This window comes from Tinamus guttatus, unplaced genomic scaffold, assembly GCF_059628265.1.
Source record: "Tinamus guttatus ecotype Peru unplaced genomic scaffold, ASM5962826v1 Tinamus_guttatus_pri_ptg000060l, whole genome shotgun sequence".
Classification (NCBI taxonomy): Eukaryota; Metazoa; Chordata; class Aves; order Tinamiformes; family Tinamidae; genus Tinamus; species Tinamus guttatus.
In genome coordinates, this window is record NW_028288594.1 from 4,352,772 (window position 1) to 4,375,114 (window position 22,343).

General features: G+C 48.4%; 1 protein-coding gene across 1 annotated transcript in view; it reads right to left on the reverse strand.

Annotated features, from left to right (window-relative positions):
• LOC104566030 (unconventional myosin-X-like) overlaps window positions 1-22,343 on the reverse strand; it is an 87,515-nt gene that overhangs the window by 63,584 nt on the left and 1,588 nt on the right. Inside the window, exons 2-3 of the mRNA XM_088540360.1 lie at window positions 8,441-8,539; window positions 3,767-3,925 (exon numbers count right to left, since the gene is read on the reverse strand). Coding sequence (XP_088396486.1) covers window positions 3,767-3,925; window positions 8,441-8,539 — 258 coding nt within the window. The remainder of the gene's footprint in view (window positions 1-3,766; window positions 3,926-8,440; window positions 8,540-22,343) is intronic.

Genomic DNA, 22,343 nt, shown 5'->3' on the forward strand with positions numbered 1-22,343 from the left:
GAAGGTGGCACACACTCAGGGACGCACACTTTTTCTTTGCTGAAAAATGCTGTTTGGAGCAGCTCACATCACTTGGTAAGCAAAATTAAACTTGACAGCTGAAGCTGAAACTCAGGATTTCAAGTCACAACGGTTTTACATTTTCTAAACATTTTCTTTTGAAAATGCTTCTTCAGAAAATTTCCCAATTTAGAAAAAGAGGTAGCAAGGTTTAAAGTAAAATATCCAAAGCCTAATATCTAATTTCTGTACTTTGCTTTTGTGAATAAGTCAGATGGAAATTCATCTGTTTTTCAGGGCACGACTTTTTCGGTTCAGCCAACCAGCTCAAATTCAGTTATTCTCAGAGCTGTAGTTCAGAGCAATGGTGCCACCTCACTCCTAACAGCAACCCTGTACATGAGGGTTTCAACAGGCCTGTAAAAATCCAACTTAAATTCCACCACTGATGCTGCAGGCTCCTCTGCAGGACTTGTGCATCATGGACTGTGCTGCTCCAAGCACATCCGTGCTCACCAGGAGTGTTAGAGGAGACACTTACAGCACTGCAATAGTTGCCAAGCCTTCTGGTCAGGGACAACACCTAGAATTATTTCCAAACCACGAATTATTAATTATCACATGCAGATACCAGGATTTACATGAACTCATCAGGGAGGCTGCAAACCAAACACCTGGTAGCAAGAGAAAGGGATTTTCTCTCTCCTAAATGAAACCAGAGGCCACACTGCAGTGCCCAAATCTCAAGCTGGAAGCCAGACTGATAAGATGTTGTATGCATTTAAGCATTTAAGAAAGCAGCAGCCACACATCACCATGGAAGAAACACCACCTGGGCCTAATTGCATTATCAACAGTATCCGTGTGAACAGGCTACCAGAGAGCAAGTCCTAGGGACCCCCAGACATGAAGTTTCATAGGCAGAAATAACAATCATCAGTGATTAGAGCCATAAGAAAGAAAATGATCTGCAGCAAATGACAAGTGGGAGGAAATGAAGAAGAGATAGAGAAAGAGCACGGACCAGGAAAAAAGCAGCGTGCAGCCTGCTGAGCTACACATATCATCTAGCGACTGCAAGACAGAGATGACCTCAAGCCCATCCAAATCTTTTTCTTAGAATTTGGAGGATTTTTTTCCTCTCAGACATTTTATTTTGCACACCCGCTCTAGTTTTTGTTGTCTCCTGCATTACTGCTTCTGCCACAACGCTTTCCAATAGTTCTCCCACTGCAGCCATCCATTTCAGAGATTTTTTGAGGAAACTTTTCCCTCTCCCAAATGCAGCTTCCATCACCTGCAATCCCCAATAGATGACTTCTATCTCCAGTTTCTAACAGCAGTAGCATTTGTGCAGCAGACATGCACATGCCAGCCCTTCTTTTAGCACTCTTTGCCCAGAACACCCGGGCAGAGCTTGTCCTGCTCTGCCTTGTGGCAGATCTATGTCTCAGGCCAGCAAGTCCCACCTGGGTAGGTAGGCAAGGCAGTGATCACGGCACACAAAATGTAGCTGTACATCCCCCAGGCTCATCATACCTCGCTCGTGTTATGGTAGTTCTATTTTTATGAAGGGATATAGGAATTGCAAGGAGGAAAGAGGAGGATGTACTCCTAAACGCTGCAGGCTGTTGCCATGTCCATATCATTTCCTGAAACAGCTTGGTAGAACTTGGAATAGCATTGCTTGGGAAAACAAATAGTACTGTTCAGACTGCCAGCATTCTTGCAACACATTAGTTATGGGTATCCCCACCAGTCTAGGTATGCTTCTCCCTGCACTTACTGGCCTAGCTGCTTGTGGTGGGATGCCCCCAAGCTCTGAACAGTGCTTCCTCACAGCAGTTGCCCACTCCAAATTCTCAGTGACAACCTTTTGTCATAAAAAAAAGAATGATAATAAGCCCTCTTAATACTTGTGCTTCCCCAGTTGTCCATGCCTTCTGCTTCCCAGGTTAGCCATTCCTGTAGAATTTGTTCTCCAGAAATTGGTGTTATTTCTTGCCCCCATTTATGACCTGATTTTCTTCCAGGTGGTTTTGGTTCAGATTGATAGGTACAACTGTGCTCAATTCAGCTTCATTTAGCCTACATTGCTCTTTTGCAGCCCATTTAGGAAGATATTAAATAAGCTGAACCCCTGTAATGTTTGTTTGTGGTATTCACGTTTGATACTGCGAGTCATTAGGTGGCACTGCAGCTGACATGCTCAGCCTCTGCTTAACTGACAGCCACATGCAGCTGCGATATGGCAAAAACTAGTATTTAGCGATGAAGTATATACGTTATTAACATCGGCACTGCAGAAAAGCAAAACAGCACTCGCGAGGACTGAGGGTCTCCAGGGCAGATGCTGCACAAGCGTACACCGGGGTGTGAACACCTCAAGAGAGGGCCCGCAGCCCTGCTCGGGGGCTTCTCCCAGTGCTGCGCATGCTGGGTACTTGGCTCAGGTCCCTGCATGAAGCTTCAAAAAATTCAGATCTGAGGAATACAGCGGAGATGCATGCAACATGCACAGCCAAAATATGTCACTGCATGTAAACATTAACACCTCTACATGCCAAGGGAGAAGGCACAGTTGAAGAAGAGCAGTGACAGGCTGGAGCTAGAGGAAAGGTCTGGGGAGCTGAGGCTGCTGCGACACTGTCACTGCACTGATGCGGTGCCACTTCTGCTGCAAGGCACGGACTGCAAAGGGACAAAATCCTGTCTCACGCATCAAGGCGCAAGGAAAAGGGAATGGCAGGCGCGTCCCCAAACAGCGAAGGGGTCACTGGCAGAGAGCTGACAAATGCAGGTCAAGAAGGGCAGCGGGGACAAGGGCCACCAAGGCAGGGTGTGCACGCAGGCAGGCGCTGCCTCATAGGGCAGGTCTGGAAGGCTACACAGAGAGCAGGCAGCCGGGACCCACAGCAACCAAGAAAAAGAATTCAGTCCCCCATGTTTCAGAAACCGGGTCACTACATTGATCATTTCCTGGAATACAGGTGTTGCCCTGGTAACAGTTGCTATGCAACACGGCCAGAGATTTGCAGTTTTTCTGCCATAATCCGAAAAACTCTGGGCATGCCTAAAGAATGGACGCGGGCAGGGAAGGGGGAGGCAGCCTGTACAGTGCCGCCCGCGTCCCCTCCGCGTCTCACCACGGCATGTGGCCGCCGCGGTGCCAGCGTGTCCTGGTCCTCACATGGCCCTTTCCTGACACCTGCCCCCTTCCCGTGGGCCCAAGATGGGAGTCAGAAACTGCTGTTCCCATTCTTTGAGTAGTCATCCATGCAAGAAGAGCAGAGTGACTCAGAAAAAGGCACAAGTGCATGTAAAAGTGGAACAAGGCAATAGTTTTGCTTTCCTGGTTTTGCCCAGCAGCAGCTGTCTGTCTGTCTTTCCAGGCCTGCAGGGACTCTCAGCAGCTCTGCTCCACTTTCCAGGCTGCTTGGCCAGACCTCTGAATTGCAACCGCAAGGAATGCAAACTCCCACCGGTAAAACAGACACTCATGGAGGACATGGAGCAGCACAGTGCCCTAAAACCCAGAGGTGAATGTTTGTGTTTAGGAAGTGTTTAGGAGGCCTCTCTTGCAGGGCTGAGATCTTCCAAGGCTGATGAAGCCAGTATGGCAGAAGGTAGAAAATTCCCTTTTATACCACATGAAACAAAGCTCTGAAAGCAAGGCTAAAATTAGTATTTCCCAGGCAAGCTAGCAGTCCCCAAGACAAATGAGAATTGTTAACCAGAAGGGACATGGCCCAGCTCGAGTACTTACATAGATGTTGCCCTGCTGGTAGCGCTGGTGCAAGTTAAGCAGGATGGCAGCCTCATGGAGATCTCCCAGCATGGACATGTCTTCTACCCCATCAACACTGCTCTGGTGCATTGGGAGCACCTTTTCTCTGGAAAGGGAAGCCTTGGGGTACTGGAATACCTGCAGGAATAAGGACAAATAAAAGCATGGCAGCTGGGTGTGCAATCAGATCTCTACTAGAAATAGCCTCCTCTGCACAGCTTTATTCTTCAGCCCTGAAAAGGGAAATGAATAAGGCACAGACCTGCTCCCTGGCTTAACAATTGTTCCTCCATCCTGTTCAAGCTTCTTGGACAGACCTCTCAGAGTAGACCTTCTTTTGTGGCTATTGAGTCATCCTCTCACCTTTGATATAGCCTGGGGCAGCTCAGCGCAGGATTACTTGATTTTTACTCCCCTTAGCTGGAGCAAGACACCACATACAAGTACACCCAGTGAGGCAGACACTACACAGTACTCGCATGCCTGGAGGCAGCTGCTCCCAGGGGGCTGGCAGAGGTCCAGGATAGGGCTTCACAGGAGCACAGGTAGGATCACACCTTTGACTCAGGCTGGGGCTCGGCAAAACTTCCTAATGTCCCAGCTGTGCCTCAAAATCTCCACCCAAGGAGCCAGAGGGTGTCTGGGAAGCGTCCCAGGAAGAGGTTGTCACGCTAAGGGCAAAGGAAAGCAAAGCGGATGAGAAGCCAAACAAAACTGTGACATCCTGTGTGCACGCAGGCTCCTATACACGGGATGTGGCTCTCCGACTCTCTGTGCAGTGACAGCTATTAACTTCTCTATCACTGCTCTGGTAACACCCTCTCCTGTCTCTGCACAGCTGCAATCTTCTTAACTCAATTGCCACAACTTTTCTCCTGTTCGAGCTTCCCCCTCTTTAACAACTCACTGTTCAGCTATCAGGTCAGCTTCTTCACTCCCTTTTGCACAGCGGAAATTTTGTTACCGCTTCCCTCCATCCAGCCCTCCTTTCCTCCTCCTCAAACACGATGCTGGCATTTCACACACTATTTCAGTTGCTTCCCACTCTTGAATTCAGCCATGTGCCATCTCCCACCCATCATTCCAGGCTGAGCTAAATGGCAAAACTCAAGAAAAACAGATGGGACACTTCATCTAGGCAGCCTTGAGAAATAGGCAGGCTTGCAGTAACCTTTCCAAGGAAACTTGGGCTTTTCTTTCCCTTCTGGGGCTCTGGCCCTCGTCCCATCTCTGTCTATCTACTGTGCAGTTCCACTTTAGACAGAGGCAGATGCATGATTATCCAATCTCCATCTCTACTTGTCAGCCATCCTCACTAAAGAAACTAACTGACCCCACAGAGAGTGGGCTGGGGTCTATAGGGCTCATCTCACTTGGGTTTCTCCTGTCTGTCCCTTGGGCTGCTGTGAGGGCTCGGGACAGGCCAGCAATGCAGCTGCAGGCAGAGCCAGGTCACCCTCAGCGCAGCAGGGCTCCCAGGCTCTGCTCCTGCACACAGGAAACGCCGTGGCCGTGTAGCCCAGGCACCGGCGAGCGCGGTGCTCAGCTCCAAGCACGCACCCTCACCAGTACCAGAAACTAATAACCCAGCACCAGATCTCTTTGCAAGACCCTCACAACGCAGGTGAAAGCCTGCGTGGTCAGAATAGCAATACTGTGTGCCCCAATCCTGGGAGAGATGATGAGGAGACGGCAGCTCTTTTCCCCAGACCTCTCTATCTGGCCCCATCGAAGATGCAAAGGACTTGGCTTTCCTTCCTGGAGACTGCCCTACAGACAGATCTCAATAGCCAGGGGGCTTCCAAAAAGCACACAGCCACTACTCATTTTTTTTCTACTTCCATATTGACACTTTGCCCCCTGCCTCCACTTATACCCATGACCAGCCACGGCAGATGCACTGTTTCCATCCCACTACTAGTTATAGCTAAATGAACAGTGTCAGATGAAGCCAACTCCAACGTTCCGGCTCCCTCCAGCCCTCTCCAGGTCCCTGGCATTCTCTGCACCACTTCTGCTCCTGAGTGTCACAGAGGTACCTCTGTGCCAGCAGCAGCATCCTCCCTCTGCAAGTGTGGTCCAAAATCCACATCGCTCTAGTTTCCTTGGAGCAGATGCCTCAGGTGCTCCCACAGGAGAACTGAGGAAGCAGGAAAGGAGAAGGGGAGCTAAATTCAGAGCAGAGATTGAGCTGCAAAGACATGGCATGGACTGGACTCCGTCAGCAGTAAAACCACTAGAGCATCGTCAAACCATGAGGCAGCAAACCTGCCTGCTGCTCTTCCCTGCTGACCTGGGCAAATTTTGGAAGGGGACAAGTCCAAAATGGTATGGTATGATCTTTCCTTATATCTTCCTTGCAATTACTCATTTACCACTGCACTGTCAGCACTTGTGGCCATTTGGGCCCAAAGAAAAACATTAAGAAAATGTCTAGGGAAAAAAAAGAGCTGAGTGCACAAACAATCACAGAGACACGGGGTAGTTAACAGCACCTGTGCCAAGAGTTTGCTACTCACAAAAAATAACTGTGCAGAGTCAGAGCTTGTGCATTTGCTCTTGTAGAAAGCACAGGAGAATATGGGACCCTCAGAAAGAGCAAAATGATCTTAAACACTGGAGAGTAGACCAGCATCTGTCTTGAGCCTCTTAAGGGGGGTTACACAACCACTCAACTCCCTGAAAAAGCATCTGGTCCTGATCCACAGAGAATTAAATGTTGCTCTGGCAGGAGTGCAGCAAAGGTGGGTGAAAAGGTGGGATTGGCACCCTCCGGTCAGGAGCACCACACAGGGGAACTTATTCTTGAAGCGGAGTGAATTGGATGCCACACAGACACCCTGGCCTAGACCAGGGGGTTGCTTATCTGGGAAGTTCACCCACTGCCCTTGCCCATCTCCCCCGCTACCAGCAGCTCAGCCTTCCTCAGGAAGGGGCTTCCTCAGGAAGCCTTCAGCCCCATGAGGATTTGGGAGGGGATCACACATGGCATGCAGAAGAGGTTTCAGGACTTCCATGGTGCTGGGAAAGGGCTGACTTTTGATCTGTTTTCCATGGTAGGGACAGGCTTCCTCTCTCCATATCATCAAGTTGCAGGAAGCATCTGGGGCCTGGAGACAGGTGTGTAAGATGATGCTAGTTCTGCATCTCCTTTCACCAGGAGGGCTTTTCTTGAGAAGCTTGGAGCTTTCTGAGACACCAGCACAACCAGGCACAATGATCCCTCCACCCTTAGAGCAGGGCAGTTTGGAGAAGCATCACCTCTAGCCCTGCCCAGCCTGGCCTCAGCAGCAGGCCAACTAGACTAGCCCATCTTGCCTGAAGCAACTGAGAGCACACACGTGAACTGGTCTCTCAGCAGACCTGGAAGAGCAAGACCTCCGAAATAGCCCTTTTCCCCACCAACAGCTGATATTTAAGCAGACAGATAGACATCAGTAAGCAACCTTTATTGATTTGGGAAGAAACGCAACAAGAAATTGCAGTCTTCAGACAAGCTATCAAAGATCACAGGGGGACCTCACAATACAGCCAAAGATTTCCTCTTCTTAGAGGTCCCTTCCAACCTTAACCATTCAGTGATTCTGTGAAGTCACATTTCTGAAAGATTTGTTGCTCAAGGTGTTTCTAGGGAAGCAAAAATCTGCTACTGATTTTTTTTTCCCCTCATACGGTTGCAGCCCTTCAGGTCTCTCTGATGGTTCTACAAAGCTAAAAGCTGAGTTTGTGTTACAGTTCAGAGGAAGGACCTGGGGAATTTTTTTTTTTTTTTTTTGGAAAACACAGAGGAAGAGAGCAGAAAATGTATAAGAATCTAGTACTTGTGAGACCTCTTAGCCCCCTCTTGCATTTGACTGGAACTGCCCAGGCAGCTTAAAAGCATCAAAGGGAAGACAATGAATGACTCAAAGAGACAATGCATTTTTTGCAAAGAAAACTATGCAAAGAACTGAACATATCCATTCATTTGTGCACCAAGAAGAAAAATATTCCTACAGGTTAATGGCAAAAACCCTGAAGCATAAGATTGGGCATCTTACCCCAGCACTGGGCCAGAACAAACATGGGGACTCCAGATTCAGGGAGGCTAAGAAGGACCAACTATCCAAGCTAAATAAAATGCAGATGTTTACATCTGTTTTTTCATTGAGATAAGACAACCAAACCCTCTTACAGCCATCAAGCTGTGGAGAAGGAAAATGAGAAGCACACAGGAAAGCTGCTGTAGAGGGCACTGAGGAAAGCCCTTCAGCGATCACCATGTGCTTTTCCTGCACAAACCCTAAAGCACATGCTCCTTCAGCCCTGTGGTTCCTTCTGACCTTAAGATTTAACGGAGAAAAAACCTAAAACCCACGTCCTGATTAGACTTGTGCCTCCACTCAGTCCTAATTCCCCTTCCCCCTGTCACCAGGTAAGAGTTTGAAGAATCATCTGAATTTCTGTAATATAGATAAAGAAATAACACCTTTTCCTTCTCATCTGCCTTAGACCCTTGGCACAGTCTGTGACACAGCCAGGTCACTCTTCAGACAAAGAGAGCAGAGTTTCAATTAATAAATCTCCTTTCAACATAAGACTCATGCAAGACCAAGGCAGTCGTCTTGAAGCTTTTTGCTTGAGGTTGTAGCCCGCATCCAGAATTTCACTTACCTTGCCATAATCTGAGGTGAAGAGCACATTTCCATCGGCACACAAGGCAACGGTGCATGGCTGCAGCTGGTCCGGCTCCCGCAGCCATACCCTGGCTCCCTGCAAAAAAACAGAACACCTCCCATTAGAGCCCATGGGAGCTGCACACTGGGTGAAAACACCTGGAATGCCTGAAGGAAGCTGCAGTCTTCAGAAGCTACTTCCAGACTACAACTGCTTAAAGGTTTTAAGAAATCACATCTATGTTTTCAGCAAAAACAGTTTCAACTTTTTTTTTTTTTTTTTTTTTTTAGAAAAACATAACATGATACAGAGAAATATTTTTAATTAACTTTAGCCAGAGAACAAGCAAAGGAAACATCATTTTTTGTTGACAGAGTCATGGAAAGATACAAATGCTCAGAGTAGTGGGTTAGATTGTCTAAATATTTTCAAATTTAGAATAACCGGTCATCAGAAGTCATGCAAGAATAACCAACAAAAACCCCATAAATAAAGCATGTTTATGGTTTCATACACCCACACATCACTGTAGGTCAAAATGTTTCCACACATGACCGGCAAAAGCGAAGTGGACCTCACAGAGCTTTGTGTGCCTGCCTCTCCTGCAAGAGTCTCCTTGAGTAAAGGCCATGGCTTGAGTGCTTTCTCATACCAGACCCTGATGTATGAACACTGTCTCACACTGCAGCAGCTTAAATTGCTCAATGCCTTCCAGGACAACCCCAAGCACAGGGCAGATTTCTGGTAACATATGTATTTGCATTGAACTGAGGGCAATTCTCATCCTTGTGTTTCAAGACCTTGACACGCAAGCAAAGGCTGTGTCAAATGGAAAAGGATGAGTGCATTTTGCTGCAAAAAAATCTGTGCTGGGGGGAAGATTCAGGATAAAGACGTGAACAGAATTCAAAGTTTGGCATTTCACCATATCAAAAAATTCCAGCTGCAAAGTGTACTGCAGAGGTCAGATTCTACACATTACATTGATCTGCAGTCAAGAAACAGATTTAAGAGTTACCATTAAGTTAGCATTTGAAACTAGCTTGCTGATAAGAACTCCTGGGACAAAGCAACAGGGGAAAAAAAATAAAAAAAAAAAAAAAAGAAGGGTTCAAAATGCAATTTTAATGGATGGTAACTGGGCATGAGAGACAGGGGTGGGGGGCAGTTAAAAAAGTTCAAGTTTCAGTCAAGAACTTTAGAACTTTCTGGTCATCTAAAAATATGGCCAGGTCAGTAGATGGATGATGTCATGCGAGTCAGTGATGCACTGGTGCTGCACCAGGACACCTCTATCATCATGTATGCATACCTAAATTTTACTTGGTTGTCTGGAAAAATTAATAAAAAGGTCACACAGACCAAAGTTATTTTAGCACATTGCTATGCTCACCCAACTTACACCCTGCAGTGGGACCAAGGACTACCCGAGTTTGGTCCTCCAACAACCTGGTCCAGGCTGCATAGGTCAGACCTCCCCTTCCCTCTTCTCCCAGCCACACCACAACTGCAGGACAGTTAGGATGGCAGCCAGCACATGCCCGGCTGAGAACAACCACTCACCTCAGCTTAAATTCTACCAAGCCAGACAAGAAGAAATTAAAGAAAAGCACAAGCTGGAGGTCAGAAGCGTGTCTGAGACATTTGCCAGGCACAGACCCTCCTCCTGGTGGAGTATGGTCTCAAGCTGCAGCAGGTCTCTCACGTGCAGGCAGTGTCTTCTTAAATACATGGATGGGTCTTTCCCCAGGACCTGGCCCAAAGCAGGTTACACAAGCAAGCATCCATTCAGCATTGCCCAGAAAAAAAGGGCTGTGAAATGCAGTGGGTTTACTGAAAGGTCTGTCACCTGCAGAGCAGTGCAAAGGCCCAGGAAACAGCCCAACCTGCCCAACCAACACCTTCTCCAGAGGGAAGCAGTAACCGAACCTCAGCACCTAGATTAAGGTGATAGGAGGCGCTTACTCAGCCCTCACAGATAGCGAACAGGAGAGATGCAGATCTACAAGCACTAACTCGGGAGGCTGTCCAACCGCACCATCCCCATCCTGTCCACACACTGCACAAGAGCCACCCTCCACGGGCCAGCAGCCCCTTCGGCACCCAACACAGCTCTGTGGGAACCAACAGGCCCGCCGGCATCGCTGTAGACCCGTGCTGCTGTCGGCTGCCACGGGAAGGGGCTGTGTGGAACTACGTGCAACATCAAACTGCACTTGAAGTACTGCAAGCCAATCCGTCCCGCATCTTCCTGTGGAAGTCACATAAACTGCTTACAGAGATAGTCAAAAGGGCTAAAGCGCTGAACCACCGACTAACATTAAGGCCATCCTATTTTTCATTGATTCCTGAGCCTACTTTCTTCCTACGTTGTTTTCTATCCCTAAGATATTGATTATGAAAGCCCTTCTCATCCTCTTAATCCCTTCAGCACCATTAGCTCATTGCTTATGGGGCTTACTGAGTTTGCAGAAATACAATATCATTTCCATATCACATCGCACAAGGTAGCACACGAATTCTGTTTTTAATGTTTTATTTTATCAACCTCTTGCTACTTTAATACCCAAGATTATCCTTAGAAATAGAAAAATATATCTATTTGCCAAATTTCAGTTCTCTCAGTAAAGGAATTGATTTTCATGACATTTAAAAGTAAATATTAAAAAAAAAAAAAAGTCCACATCGTTCTAGCTTTACTGCAGAGCTTTCCTCTAGTTTTCAGTCAAATTAATTTCCCTTCACCACGTGAATGAATAGCATGAGTGCACGCAGTCACTACCCAAATGCAAAGAGGATGCACGCAGCTCAGCCCTCATGGACAGTGAGTGATTGCAACAGAAAAACATTTTGTCAAGGACACAGATTCAAGCTCCCAGATTGCCGGTAAACCACGCATTGAATACTTAATTTGAGGAAGCATACTAGAGGCCTTCCCGACACTCACAGGCTTTTTTTGAAACTCTTGATGCTTGAATAAAAGCGTCTCAAGTCACCTGAATAAGACCTTGCTGCTTAGAAATCATCCATTTTCCAAATCACACTCTGACAACTCTGCGCAAATACGTGACAAGCAACATGTGTTAGAAGTTTTATGCCATTTTCACTGACAGGTTAGAGGCATTTTCCAGCACAGGATCAAGGGAGAAGAGTCAGCATCAGAAACTTGAGTCTATCCTGGAGTTTCCAACAGACGGAGAATGAAAGGAAATCTTTTCTAATACTATAACATTAATTGCCAACAGTGCTTTTCAGTACCTTCAACCAGCAATAACCCAAAAGGAGATTGAGGGGACACTGCAGGAAAGTGCAGTGCAATGGGGAGCCAAGCTCCTCACCTCCCCCTGTGCTGCACCTGGGTGCCAGGACATGCACGTGGGCACACGCGCGTGTCAGCCGGGACAGCGTGGGGTGCTCACACACCCTGTGCCGTCTGTCCCCAGGAGCAAGGGGACACCCTGCTACACCTTCCACTCCTTGAGCCAGAAGCAAGTCTGGAGGGAAGGAGAGCTGATGGCATGAGAACCCGCCGGTATTTCAGGCACATAGAAATTATCAGGAAGTCCAGACTGACCCGGTCTCCTTTCCCAGCAAGGGTCCACGTGCAAGAGTACTTCCAAAAGCAGAAGGAGCCCTAGTTCTTCCATACAGTATTGCACCATATCCCACACGCTTATGGCAGATCCTCCTATGTTCACCAAAGAGCACAAGGCAACAGGGCAGAAATCCCACGCTCAGCTGCACAAACTCTTCTGCAGTTTACTTCAGTGCTACACGGCTTTACAACAACAACTGTCTCTGCCCAGTCCAAAATCTGCATCCATCCACACTGTTCCAAAAGGAACATTTTGCTGAGGTAGCCAGAATAGGAACCACAGAGCACATCATTATTTTAACTTCTGCCCAGCATAGACCCTATTTCCTGAAAGACTGAGTTTGCTTTAGTGCCTCTCCTTTCATCAGCCCTTTCTTCTAAACCTGAAATTCCCCAAGGAGTCTTGACTAAACACAGGAACAGATGGCAACACCAGAGAGATTGCCCTCACATCACTGCCCTCTCCCCCAGCACCATACATTTCATTGATCTGTTGAAAGGATTAAATTGAGCAGAAAACTTCCAGGAACTGCCAGGCTGCAAGCCTGAACTTCCCAGGGACAACCCAGGGCAGGGAAACGGAGCACGGCCCTGCACTGCAGGGCAGCAACGCGCCGCTCTCCTAGGTCTGGGCTCCTGCGGGCAGCACAGATGACTGGAAGGCCTGGCTTTCCTCCCACAAGGAGGAAGGACCTCGGGGAGGCAGAAATTCTCAGCTGCATCCACAGCAATCTAGCAAGATGAAGCAACAAGCACTCCTTCATTTGCCACCTTAGAAAACAGCGAAGAACAGCAGAGTAAGGGTTTTGTGTAATTGCTTTCAATTGAATAAATCCAGTTAAACACTGATGGTATAGTTAATTTGAACTCCCTATATAATGAGAATAGATTTTCCCCTACCACTTCCTTCTTTAAGCAAGAGCATATCTTTTTTTTTTTTTTTTTTTTTTTTTTTTTAAATGGAGTAACAACAGCAGCTACTGAAAGAAAAAAAAAAATGTAGTAATGTCCCAAGTTCCTGTCCATAGGGTAGGTCACTTGGATGTCAAGACAGCACTCAGAGACCAGAATCATAATTCCCATGGCCTCAATGACAATCTGCCCATGAACTAGTCTTACCACAAAGCACACAGCAAAGCATAATCCTGAAAACTGATCTCGGAACAGGGAGCTATAATTTAGAAAATAAAGCTGCTGGCACACCAAGAACAGCATTTCATATGTTCTGCCTCACTCTCTCTCGTCTTACCGTCTTGGACAAGAAATGCTAGAATGTCATTTTTCTCTGTCTGCATAACACCTGCCACTTTGGGGTCCTAAACATGGGAAAAAATAAAATTTCCTGACAACCATAGTATCAGGAAATGAAATGAAGCTGCAGTTTTCTTTGCCTTGTGTGCCTTTTGCAGAGTGATTGATTGCAGGAGTTCTCTTGCATCCACACGCTTGCATCTGCATCGCAGCACACTGTTAGCACGGAAAGGCAAAGGGAGATCTCGCGTGCCATTCGGCTGGGAAAGGGCTTAGATGGGAACAAACAGTGCACAACGCTGCCTGCAGCAGCACAACAGCCGGGCACTAATGCAGAGCCTGTAGCCACTAACAAGTGGACCTTCCTCATCTGCTGTCGTGCTGCTGAAGGCAGGCTAAGTGTCAGAGGACAAAACTCAGGACTTGGTCCCTGACGGTGCTTTCACCGGTCCATGCGGCCCTGCATGGAGCTGCTTTCCCCATCCCCAACCACCTCAGGCCAGCAGCTCTCATGGGCTTGGAAAGCACTGGGAGCAGCAGGAAACAAGTTCAGAGATTGACCATCAGCAAGTCACTGCTCTGCAAAGACACAGGACCCAAGAAACTAGTCATACCCCTGCTCTCCTGAGACTGCTGTAGCCTGGACTGCCCTCCAGCCTTTACTGCTACTACCCAGGAGCTCCCATCTTCTGGAAACCCCCTTCTCAGGTGTGAGAACAACCTGCCCCAGCTGTGCAGGCTTGCAAACCTCACATTTTTCCTGATGATACATCCATATGCTCCTAGGCTTGGAAGCAGCATTGCACTAAGCCTGCTTTCTTCACGGCCTCAATGGGCTTTGTGGTTGCAGACCATGCAGGAGAGGTTGGGCTAGAAAGGCCCTTGCAATCCAGACAAAGCCTGGGTCAGGTTTCAATAAATGCACTTTTCAACAGATTGATCTAGATGATCATGAATAAGTGATAGGATAGATATAGAGAGACTTAGCTAATGGATGTAAAATTAGTGGGGAGGGGGGCCTATGACACCCTAGATCCATAGGGGAAGAATGCAACCTTGCTGTTTTTCTGAGATCAGGCTGAAATTAAGTCACACAGCCAGTCCCTAGGTCATCTTTGATCAGCAGGAGCCACCTGAGTGGCTGCTGGAAGAGCAGAGAGAGTCCAGCGGCCACAGGTGGAGAGAAGACAGAAGCAGCAACAGCTGAACTACCAGCAACCAACACAGAGCAGTTGGGAGGAAGGCAAAGACCTGCAACAGCAGGAATAACACAAACAAGCAGACAAAAAACAACCCCCTCACAGCTACTTCTCCTAAGGTAGAAGGGTGACATGTTACAGACCTAGAAGGGGCTGGGCTCCACGGGCAAAGGACCAGCGGACCCCTAACCCAGTAGCCGCTGCGCCTGGGCCGACCCTTAGAGCCAGCACGGCAGGCAGAGCTGAGCACAGCAAGCAGCAGCCCAGCTGGTCCCTGACTCAGATGAGTTCTGCCAATTAGCAGTCCCATTCCTTACTAATTAAGGAGCAAAGCCCACAGCACACCAGCAGCTCTGCAGAATAGCAGCATCAGGGAAAGGAGCTAAACTGAGAGCAGTGTGTCACTTTTGGTCACTGATGTACACGCACCGATTCCCGCCCCTCCTTCGCCTCCCCCTCCCATCTGTTCTGCACCTCTCCTCCCACAGCTTGGCTGCTGAACAGCCTCTTCTTCGTTCCCCTGCACACCTCCCTACCTCACATATCCCCCAGGAACAGCCTAGCGCCTAACGCTTCCTCCACCCAGAGGAGCATCTACCCCCTGCAGCAGCCGCACCAGCTCCTTGCCTTGGGAGCAGAGGGAATGGATCCCAGCCATTTTCACATGCTTCAAGGCTCCCCTTGGCCATCAGGGCAACAGAGGAAAGGTGACAGAGCAGAGGAGGTAGCACACATGCCTCCTTCCAAGGTTCACAGCCAGTGCTCTCCAGGCTTCACTTTGAAACGATTTGCTCCCTGCTATTCCGCTTATCAGCGGTTCCCCATCTAGGACTTCAGTTAAAACAAGCCTTTCCATAGGCCACAGCCTAGATTCCTGCAGATCCTGAACACACTCAGCACCTCACAACAAACTGATTTTTCCCATACCTTCTTTGTAGAAGACTAGACAGAAAGAAGACAACGTGACACATCCAAAATTCCAGCCTAACCACAGTAAAGCTTTCATTGACCAGCTGACTGCTGAAAATTCAAGTGAAAAAGACACCCCCTTAAGCAGCTTAAATGTTACCTTCAGCCTCCTCACCATCCAGTGCACCCACCATAAGGCAATTTCCTTGCAGGTCCTTCCCTCTCTCAAATTTGGCCAAGGCTTCACAGCTGAAGCAGGGCTGATGGGCAGCTGAGGGACAGCCTCCTGGAGAAACCACTGGTCTCTAGGGCAAGCTGTGCCCAAGGCACCCCAGGCCCTCACAGCTTCCCCTTTAAAAAAGCCATCTGGCAGCACCTGAGCTGGTGGGTCATAAGGCAAAGAGGGCAGAGAATGACCATTTCTGTCACTGGTGGCACTGTCCATGGCCGGGTGTGAACATTTCAAGCAGGAAAAGTGTTGTAATATAAACCAGAGGAAAGTCAGCAGTGGAATTTCTGTCTGTCCTGTTGTAGATGGCAGCAAGCTGACCATGTGTAGCAGAAGACATCAATGGTGTTGCCTTTTCTCCATCCCCAGCTCAAACCTGAGGCATTCCTGCAGAGTCCAGCATGACATTCAAGGAACACATGCTCTCCTCCACGGGAGAGCTGAAGGCCTTGGAAAACCACGAGGATGCAGACGTCCACCAAAGAGCAGCCAGAACCCTGCCTCCAAGCAGCCACCAGGCTGTGCATTTGGTAAAAATCTCAGACGACAGCCTTGAATCAGTACTTCTTCTGCAATATCTGTAGTAAGTATAAATTGGCATGTCCCACTACCTTTTTGCATCTTGCCACATCCTTGACCACAGTAATTAATTGCCATGTGGCATTCTACCATCTAAACCCACATTATATGGAAAAAGTACATTATTAATCAATCAGTCTCATTCCAGTGAAGCAGAAAATCCCTTTTTTTTCCCTGTACTCAGAGGTGGGGGAACAGAAGATTCCAGTCCACCTTCTCTGTCTCATCCATTATTTTCTGCTCTTTTATCATGCCTTGACCTATTTATCATTTCACTAATAAAATATTCTCAGGTTTTTCAATCTCTTCACATGTGACGATTTCCTGGCGCTTGATCATCCTTCCCGTTCTTCGCTCAAACTCCTCAAAGGAAGCAAATAAAGTGCCTCTGAATAGGGATGGACTTTCAGCTGATTTCAAATAAGAGTGAAAGTGGCAGAAAAGGAGGAAGCAACCCACATAAATCAGAGGTTGGGAAATAATAAATGCAGTAGAATCCATGTTTCACTATTTCCTCTTCTAAAGTCAGTGGCGATAAAGATGTCCTGCTGCTAGAACCATCCAGTTACTAGACAGGGAGGACAGCATTGTGAATAACAGTGGAGAAATGCGGAGTGTTGAATAAATATCCCAGGAAAAATTCCCTGGAAAGTACCCCTCTTGAATCACAAGGACATGATGAAATATTTTTCCATATATCAATAGGTAGAAAGGATGTAAAACATTTGAAAAATCAACAAGTCCAAGATTTCTCAGAGATCTGTCCAATAAAGTTTCCCACCAGCAGATATTCGTTTTTGATAATTCTGGTAATGCTGAGGAAATTCCAAGAGACTGGAAGTGCAGAGTGTACATGAGGACTACAACAGGATTACAGCAAGTAACCAAAGGTTATTGAGTCTGACAGCTCTCTGGAAAATAAAGTTTTTTTTTTTTTCCCTCAGCTTTTTCAATTTAAAAATAATCCAGCCTTAATCATTTTCAATGCCAGTCAACATGTGGAAAGAAGGCTAGTCAAACAGACTTTTTGTTCTTCATTTTTTGACTAGCCTACAAACATAACTGATAAACAGAACAGTAATAGGCTTTCATGGCATTTACCATGTGAGAAGTAGTAATCTGATAAAAGACAGCCCGTAAAGAGCAAATGGGTTAGAAAGCAATAAGAGAGCTTGGAAGAAAAAAATGTTATGAATGGGGGAAGTCATATCTGAGCGAAGGAGTTTCTAACAAAACTCTGCAGACACAGGGGCCACTGCTATTTAGTATTTCCACCAAGGACCTAGAATCAAAAGTAGTGCTTATAACACTAGCAGATGCCAGCGTTTGGTAGATCAGTAACTTACGGCAAAGATGAGACCATCAGAGCAATGTGGATTCCCCAATCCACTCGTTTGAGCAAAATGGGATTAGACTGCAGTCAGGTTGAAGGGTCAGTGGGGACTGCGGGGAACACTGCAAAACAGAGAAGCCACAGACCCACGGAGGACTTAATGGCTCCTGGGACACACAGTTGCCCCAAAAGCAAGTCTTGGATGGATGAACAGGAGTAAGGTTTGGTAAGTTTGGGTGTGAGAAAAAGGCTCTTCAAAGAAAATCCATGAAACAGACTCTCCTGCTAATCAGAAAGATGCCTTATAATGCAAAAATACTTGTGAAAATGCTAATGTCATTATGCAGATTTGCCAGAGCTTGGGCTACCCTATCTAGCCCAGACACTGATAGCAGTGGGCTCCTGGCAGCATGTGGCCCAGCATGGGTTGCGAACCTCATCCCAGTCTCTGAATAAATCACCTAACCCCTCCTCGCTAACCCTGCCATGGAGGCTGCACTGCCAGTAGTACTGAAACCACCGCTGTGCTCCCTTGACAGAGACGCAGAGGCTACCTGGTGCTGAGGAACCATTTCTTGCAGAGATAGGAGATATTTTGGATGAATGGTTCTCGCAGAGCAGAAAAAAAAGCGGGACCTGAGAATCAATGTAGCTGCCAGACAAATTCCCTTTAGAAATGAAACAGGATCTATTTTAAAGTACGGTTGTGTAACCACTTCAAGAAACTGCAAGAAGCGGGGGATCCTCCAGAAATAAGTTTTCCAGAAAATGTGATTCAGCTAAACCTCACTTTTTGGCTCAATACGTGGGTAAGAAGAACTTCTTCAATAAATGAGTGTCTAATACACAGCCCTGGCCATGGCCCCAAGCCTGGATTCACACCTTCTCATAAAAGATAGGGATCAGCCACCTAAGAGAGGCAACACCAGTGGTTTATTTGCTATGATAATTACTGCAATTATAATGACGGCACCCAAGAGTCCGTTGAACATTGTGCCAAGCAGCGCAAGGCAGAGAGACCCTTCACTCTAGAGACTCTAGGTGGGTCAGAGCCTCAGACGAGGAACAGCCAACTTGGCTTGTGTCTAGTGCCGTGGCAGCAGCAGATGCAACGATGGCAGGAGCCACGGAAGCGAGTAGATGTGGATGGAAGGCTACAGGATGAGGGGCCTGGAGCTGCCAGGAGACTCTTGCTGCTGTTCCTTGTATCTCCAGCTTGCTCCTCTCTGCCACTTTCCCCCAGAGGGCCCTGAGGAGGAGATGTGCAGATTGGCACACCCTGGGTCCTAGCTGCAGCGAGAACAGGCCTGTGCAATTGTTACCCATCCTATTTAGTGGCCCTTTACAGCTGGTTTGAGTTTTGACTCCAAGCACTGTGTACAACGATGTCCAGGACTCTTCCCAGAGAGCAACCAAGAGGTACAACAGGGTTCACAGGCACACTTCCTGGGCCACCGCTCTCAACACTACTGAGCAGTATGCAATCTTGGATGAAAACGAGGAGACAGAATAGCACAGCTGAGGGAAACTCAACTATAAACTCCCTGACCCACAGAACCGCAGTTTCAGTCTTAATGATCACATTTAAATAGCTCACGCATTTTCCTTAAAGTAAAATGGGAAATGAGAAATTGTGCAATTTTTGCAATTATTATGTGGAAGAAAAAAAAAGTGAGGCAAGAAGTGAAACTAGAGTTGTACGAGGTGGTTTTGAAGGTGGTGAGAGGGCAGCCGCAGGCAGGTCAGCAGAGATGTGGCACTGCTTCATGTGGAAGCTCCCATCCCGCAACTGAGCCACCCAGCGTCACTCACTTATAGGATGTGACAAGGGCAGAGCTTACGGAAGCCGGGCTCCAGACAAACGCCCTAAGGGCAGAGTGAACAGGGCTCCTTCTCTTCCACAGACACTTCTCCCTGTCACCTTTTGTGCAAGAGCTTTCTTCTTGCAGTCGCTGCTCCAGAACAGGGAGAAAGGGTCACTTCTACCTATCTCTGGCTGCTTGTTGCTCTGAAGGGTTTGGGGAGATGGAGGATTCTGTGTATGGGAATGTCAGTGCTACGCCAGTACCACAGAAATCTTCAAGGTCAGTGACACTTCTCTTCAACTGCACCATGCAAACTAATTAAACAGCTTTGCTTGGTGTCCACTCAGTGACCCTCAAGTGTACAGACTCAGCACGCATGCGATGGTCAGCATTTCTTTTTCTTTTCCCAATCTCTTGAGATCCTCTTTTCTAAGAGGTCAAATATTCTCGCTAAACTAAGGGGAGGCTTTCAGGGAAAGTCAACAAAGCATGTGATGCTCAGGGGAAGAAAGCAGCTTGGTGGGAACCCTTGGTGGAGCAGCCCCTATCTAGCATTTCTTTCCAAGACGGCATTTCCAAAGCTAACATTTGTTAACACATGGGCACTCGGCTCACTGTTATCTGGAAAGACAGCATGTCACTCATGGTCAGTGTCATCTAAATCAGCTGAACCATTTCCCTCATTCCAGACAAGAGCGTCTGGAACGGAAAGAGATGCTGGAAGGATTCTCCGGGACATCCGGCCACACTCCCTTCTCTCACAGGAACTCCACCTTCTCTGAACTAGAGGGAGCGTGGGGAAGGCAAACAAGCTATTGAGAAACTTAATCCAGGATGTCACATAAGAGCCCTCCTCGCCTATGATAAGCTGGGCTCCCCAGGGAGACTCATCCCTGAGTGAGCCAGTGAGAGAAGCATTAGAATGTAGCTTCCCTGAGAGCCCAAAGCAGGCGAGAGCAGCACACAACCAAAAATCAGAGCAGTCCTGCAGCTACCACAGAGAGAAACCCCAGTGGCAGCACTCTGAGCACAACGTTGTCCCAGCTGGGAGCTGCAGTAACTGCACCAAGAAGGGTTGCAAAGATGCCTCTTCAGTGCTTCTTACTCACATCCCATTCACATGGAGCAGTCGTCACACCTGCAGAGCCAGGTGCTTGCTCTCCCCATGCTGCCTCAGCTTGGGGCTGAGAAGGTGGTTCGGATGCTTGCACAGTTGTGACATGTCCCTGGGGATCAGGGCTCCTCTGCTCACCTCCACGGCCGCTGCGCCCGGCCGCAGGGAAGAGGCAGGCTGTGCCGGGGAGAATGGGGACGGCATGGGAAGATGAAGCTGGAGGGAGGACAGCACAGAGCACCATGGCCGTGCAGCACAGGATCCCCTGCCCTCTCTCCTCTCCTCAGAAAGCTTAAGGACTTGGGGCTTATTTTAAAACATAGATGAAAAGCTTATCATTTTATCAAAAAAGCAATGAGGAAAACTGTTTAAGCCTTGCAAAGCCAACATTTCTAGGCCAGCAGCATAGGAGCAGAAAGAGGATGGTGCCTGCAATCCAGCAGATGCTACTGCTTGGTTTGGACTGGCCGTGGGACTGTGCCAGCTGGTCACTCCAACGGGAGAGCAGAAAGGGGTGGGATGGGAGCAGTGTCTCCTTTAACCCTGGCCTCGGCATTCCTGCTCCTCAGGGGGAACTGGAGAGCGAGTCACATCCTCTGTGTCACCCCACATCCTGCCCACACTCCAGGCTCACAGGGAAACTCTCATCCACCACCGCAGCCCCAGGGCCCCTCCTCCCAGTCTGGGCACAGGACTCACCGCAGCAGCCAGGAAAGGCGCTGGCAGAGCTCGATGCGCTGCCACTCGGCGCACCCTGCTCAAGGAAGGGCACCCTCCATCACATCTGTGAGACACCCTGCACAGGACTCGCTACAGCTACGTCTGTGGGTGCTGCCACTTGCTGAGGACCAAGACTTTCTAATCTGGTCTTCTCTGAAGTTGGAGCCTCCCCCTGGACGCAGCAGGGAAGGCACGAGCAGTGAGCACCCTGCCAGCTCCCCGGGGCTGGCAGCCCATGGCCCAGGGGAAGCCCTTCAGCAGTGTAAAGCTGGCACTACCAGCCAAAACCATCCCCTTTCCCATCCAGAGCCAAGACGATAATGATGTCGACCCGTTAACCATCAAGTCACTTACCATAGATAAACTTCAAAGATTTAAAAACTTATTTGGTTTCCACCACACAGAAGGAGGAATCAGAGTAGCTCTGAAGACCCGCAGCACCCCCATCTAACCCCAGACACTTAGCACATCTCTCAGCATGGTATCTGAATGCTGTGAACATGGGATGGGAGCCTGCTAAAGCAAGGATAGCAATGAACTGGTGTTTAAGCTATTCATTGTTAGGGATGACACGTGTCCCCTGGGACAAGCTTGGCGTCTACTGCAGGAGAAGGAGATGGAGCAACTCCCTTCTGCTCAGGCATTGCCCTCCCACCAAGAGCCCCCCATGGAGAAAGAGGAAGAGCAGCCAGGGTGCAGAAAATGCCAAGCATTCCTGCTCCAGGGAAGCCATATTCCCCCTCCCATCCCCAGTGCCGGTCCTGCAGAGCGCGGAGCCTGACGCTTTCCCACGCGTGCCTGCCCTGGTTCTCCAGCCCAGGCCTCCTTCCTTCACCGGAGAAGATTTAAGCCCGTGATTTACAGAAGACGTAGTTCTGCCCATGGCTTCAAGATTATCCCTTAACCCTACCCTGGCAATCCCCTTTCCTCCACTTCACAGCAGAACTGCCTCAACAGGCAAAGCTGGACAACTGTGTGATTCCCTGCTGGGCGCTGCTGCCTGGCTGAGCCACGTGTCTCTGGGCAGCCCCTCTCCAATCTCCGACTTCCATCAGGCACTTAGAGCTTCGTGTTCCTCAGTGGCTATCGCAAAGGGCCAGGAGGTTCCTCTTGATAGAGGAGAGGGGAAGATGCTCCAGTGAAAAGGCCCCTTGGGAAGCCCTGGC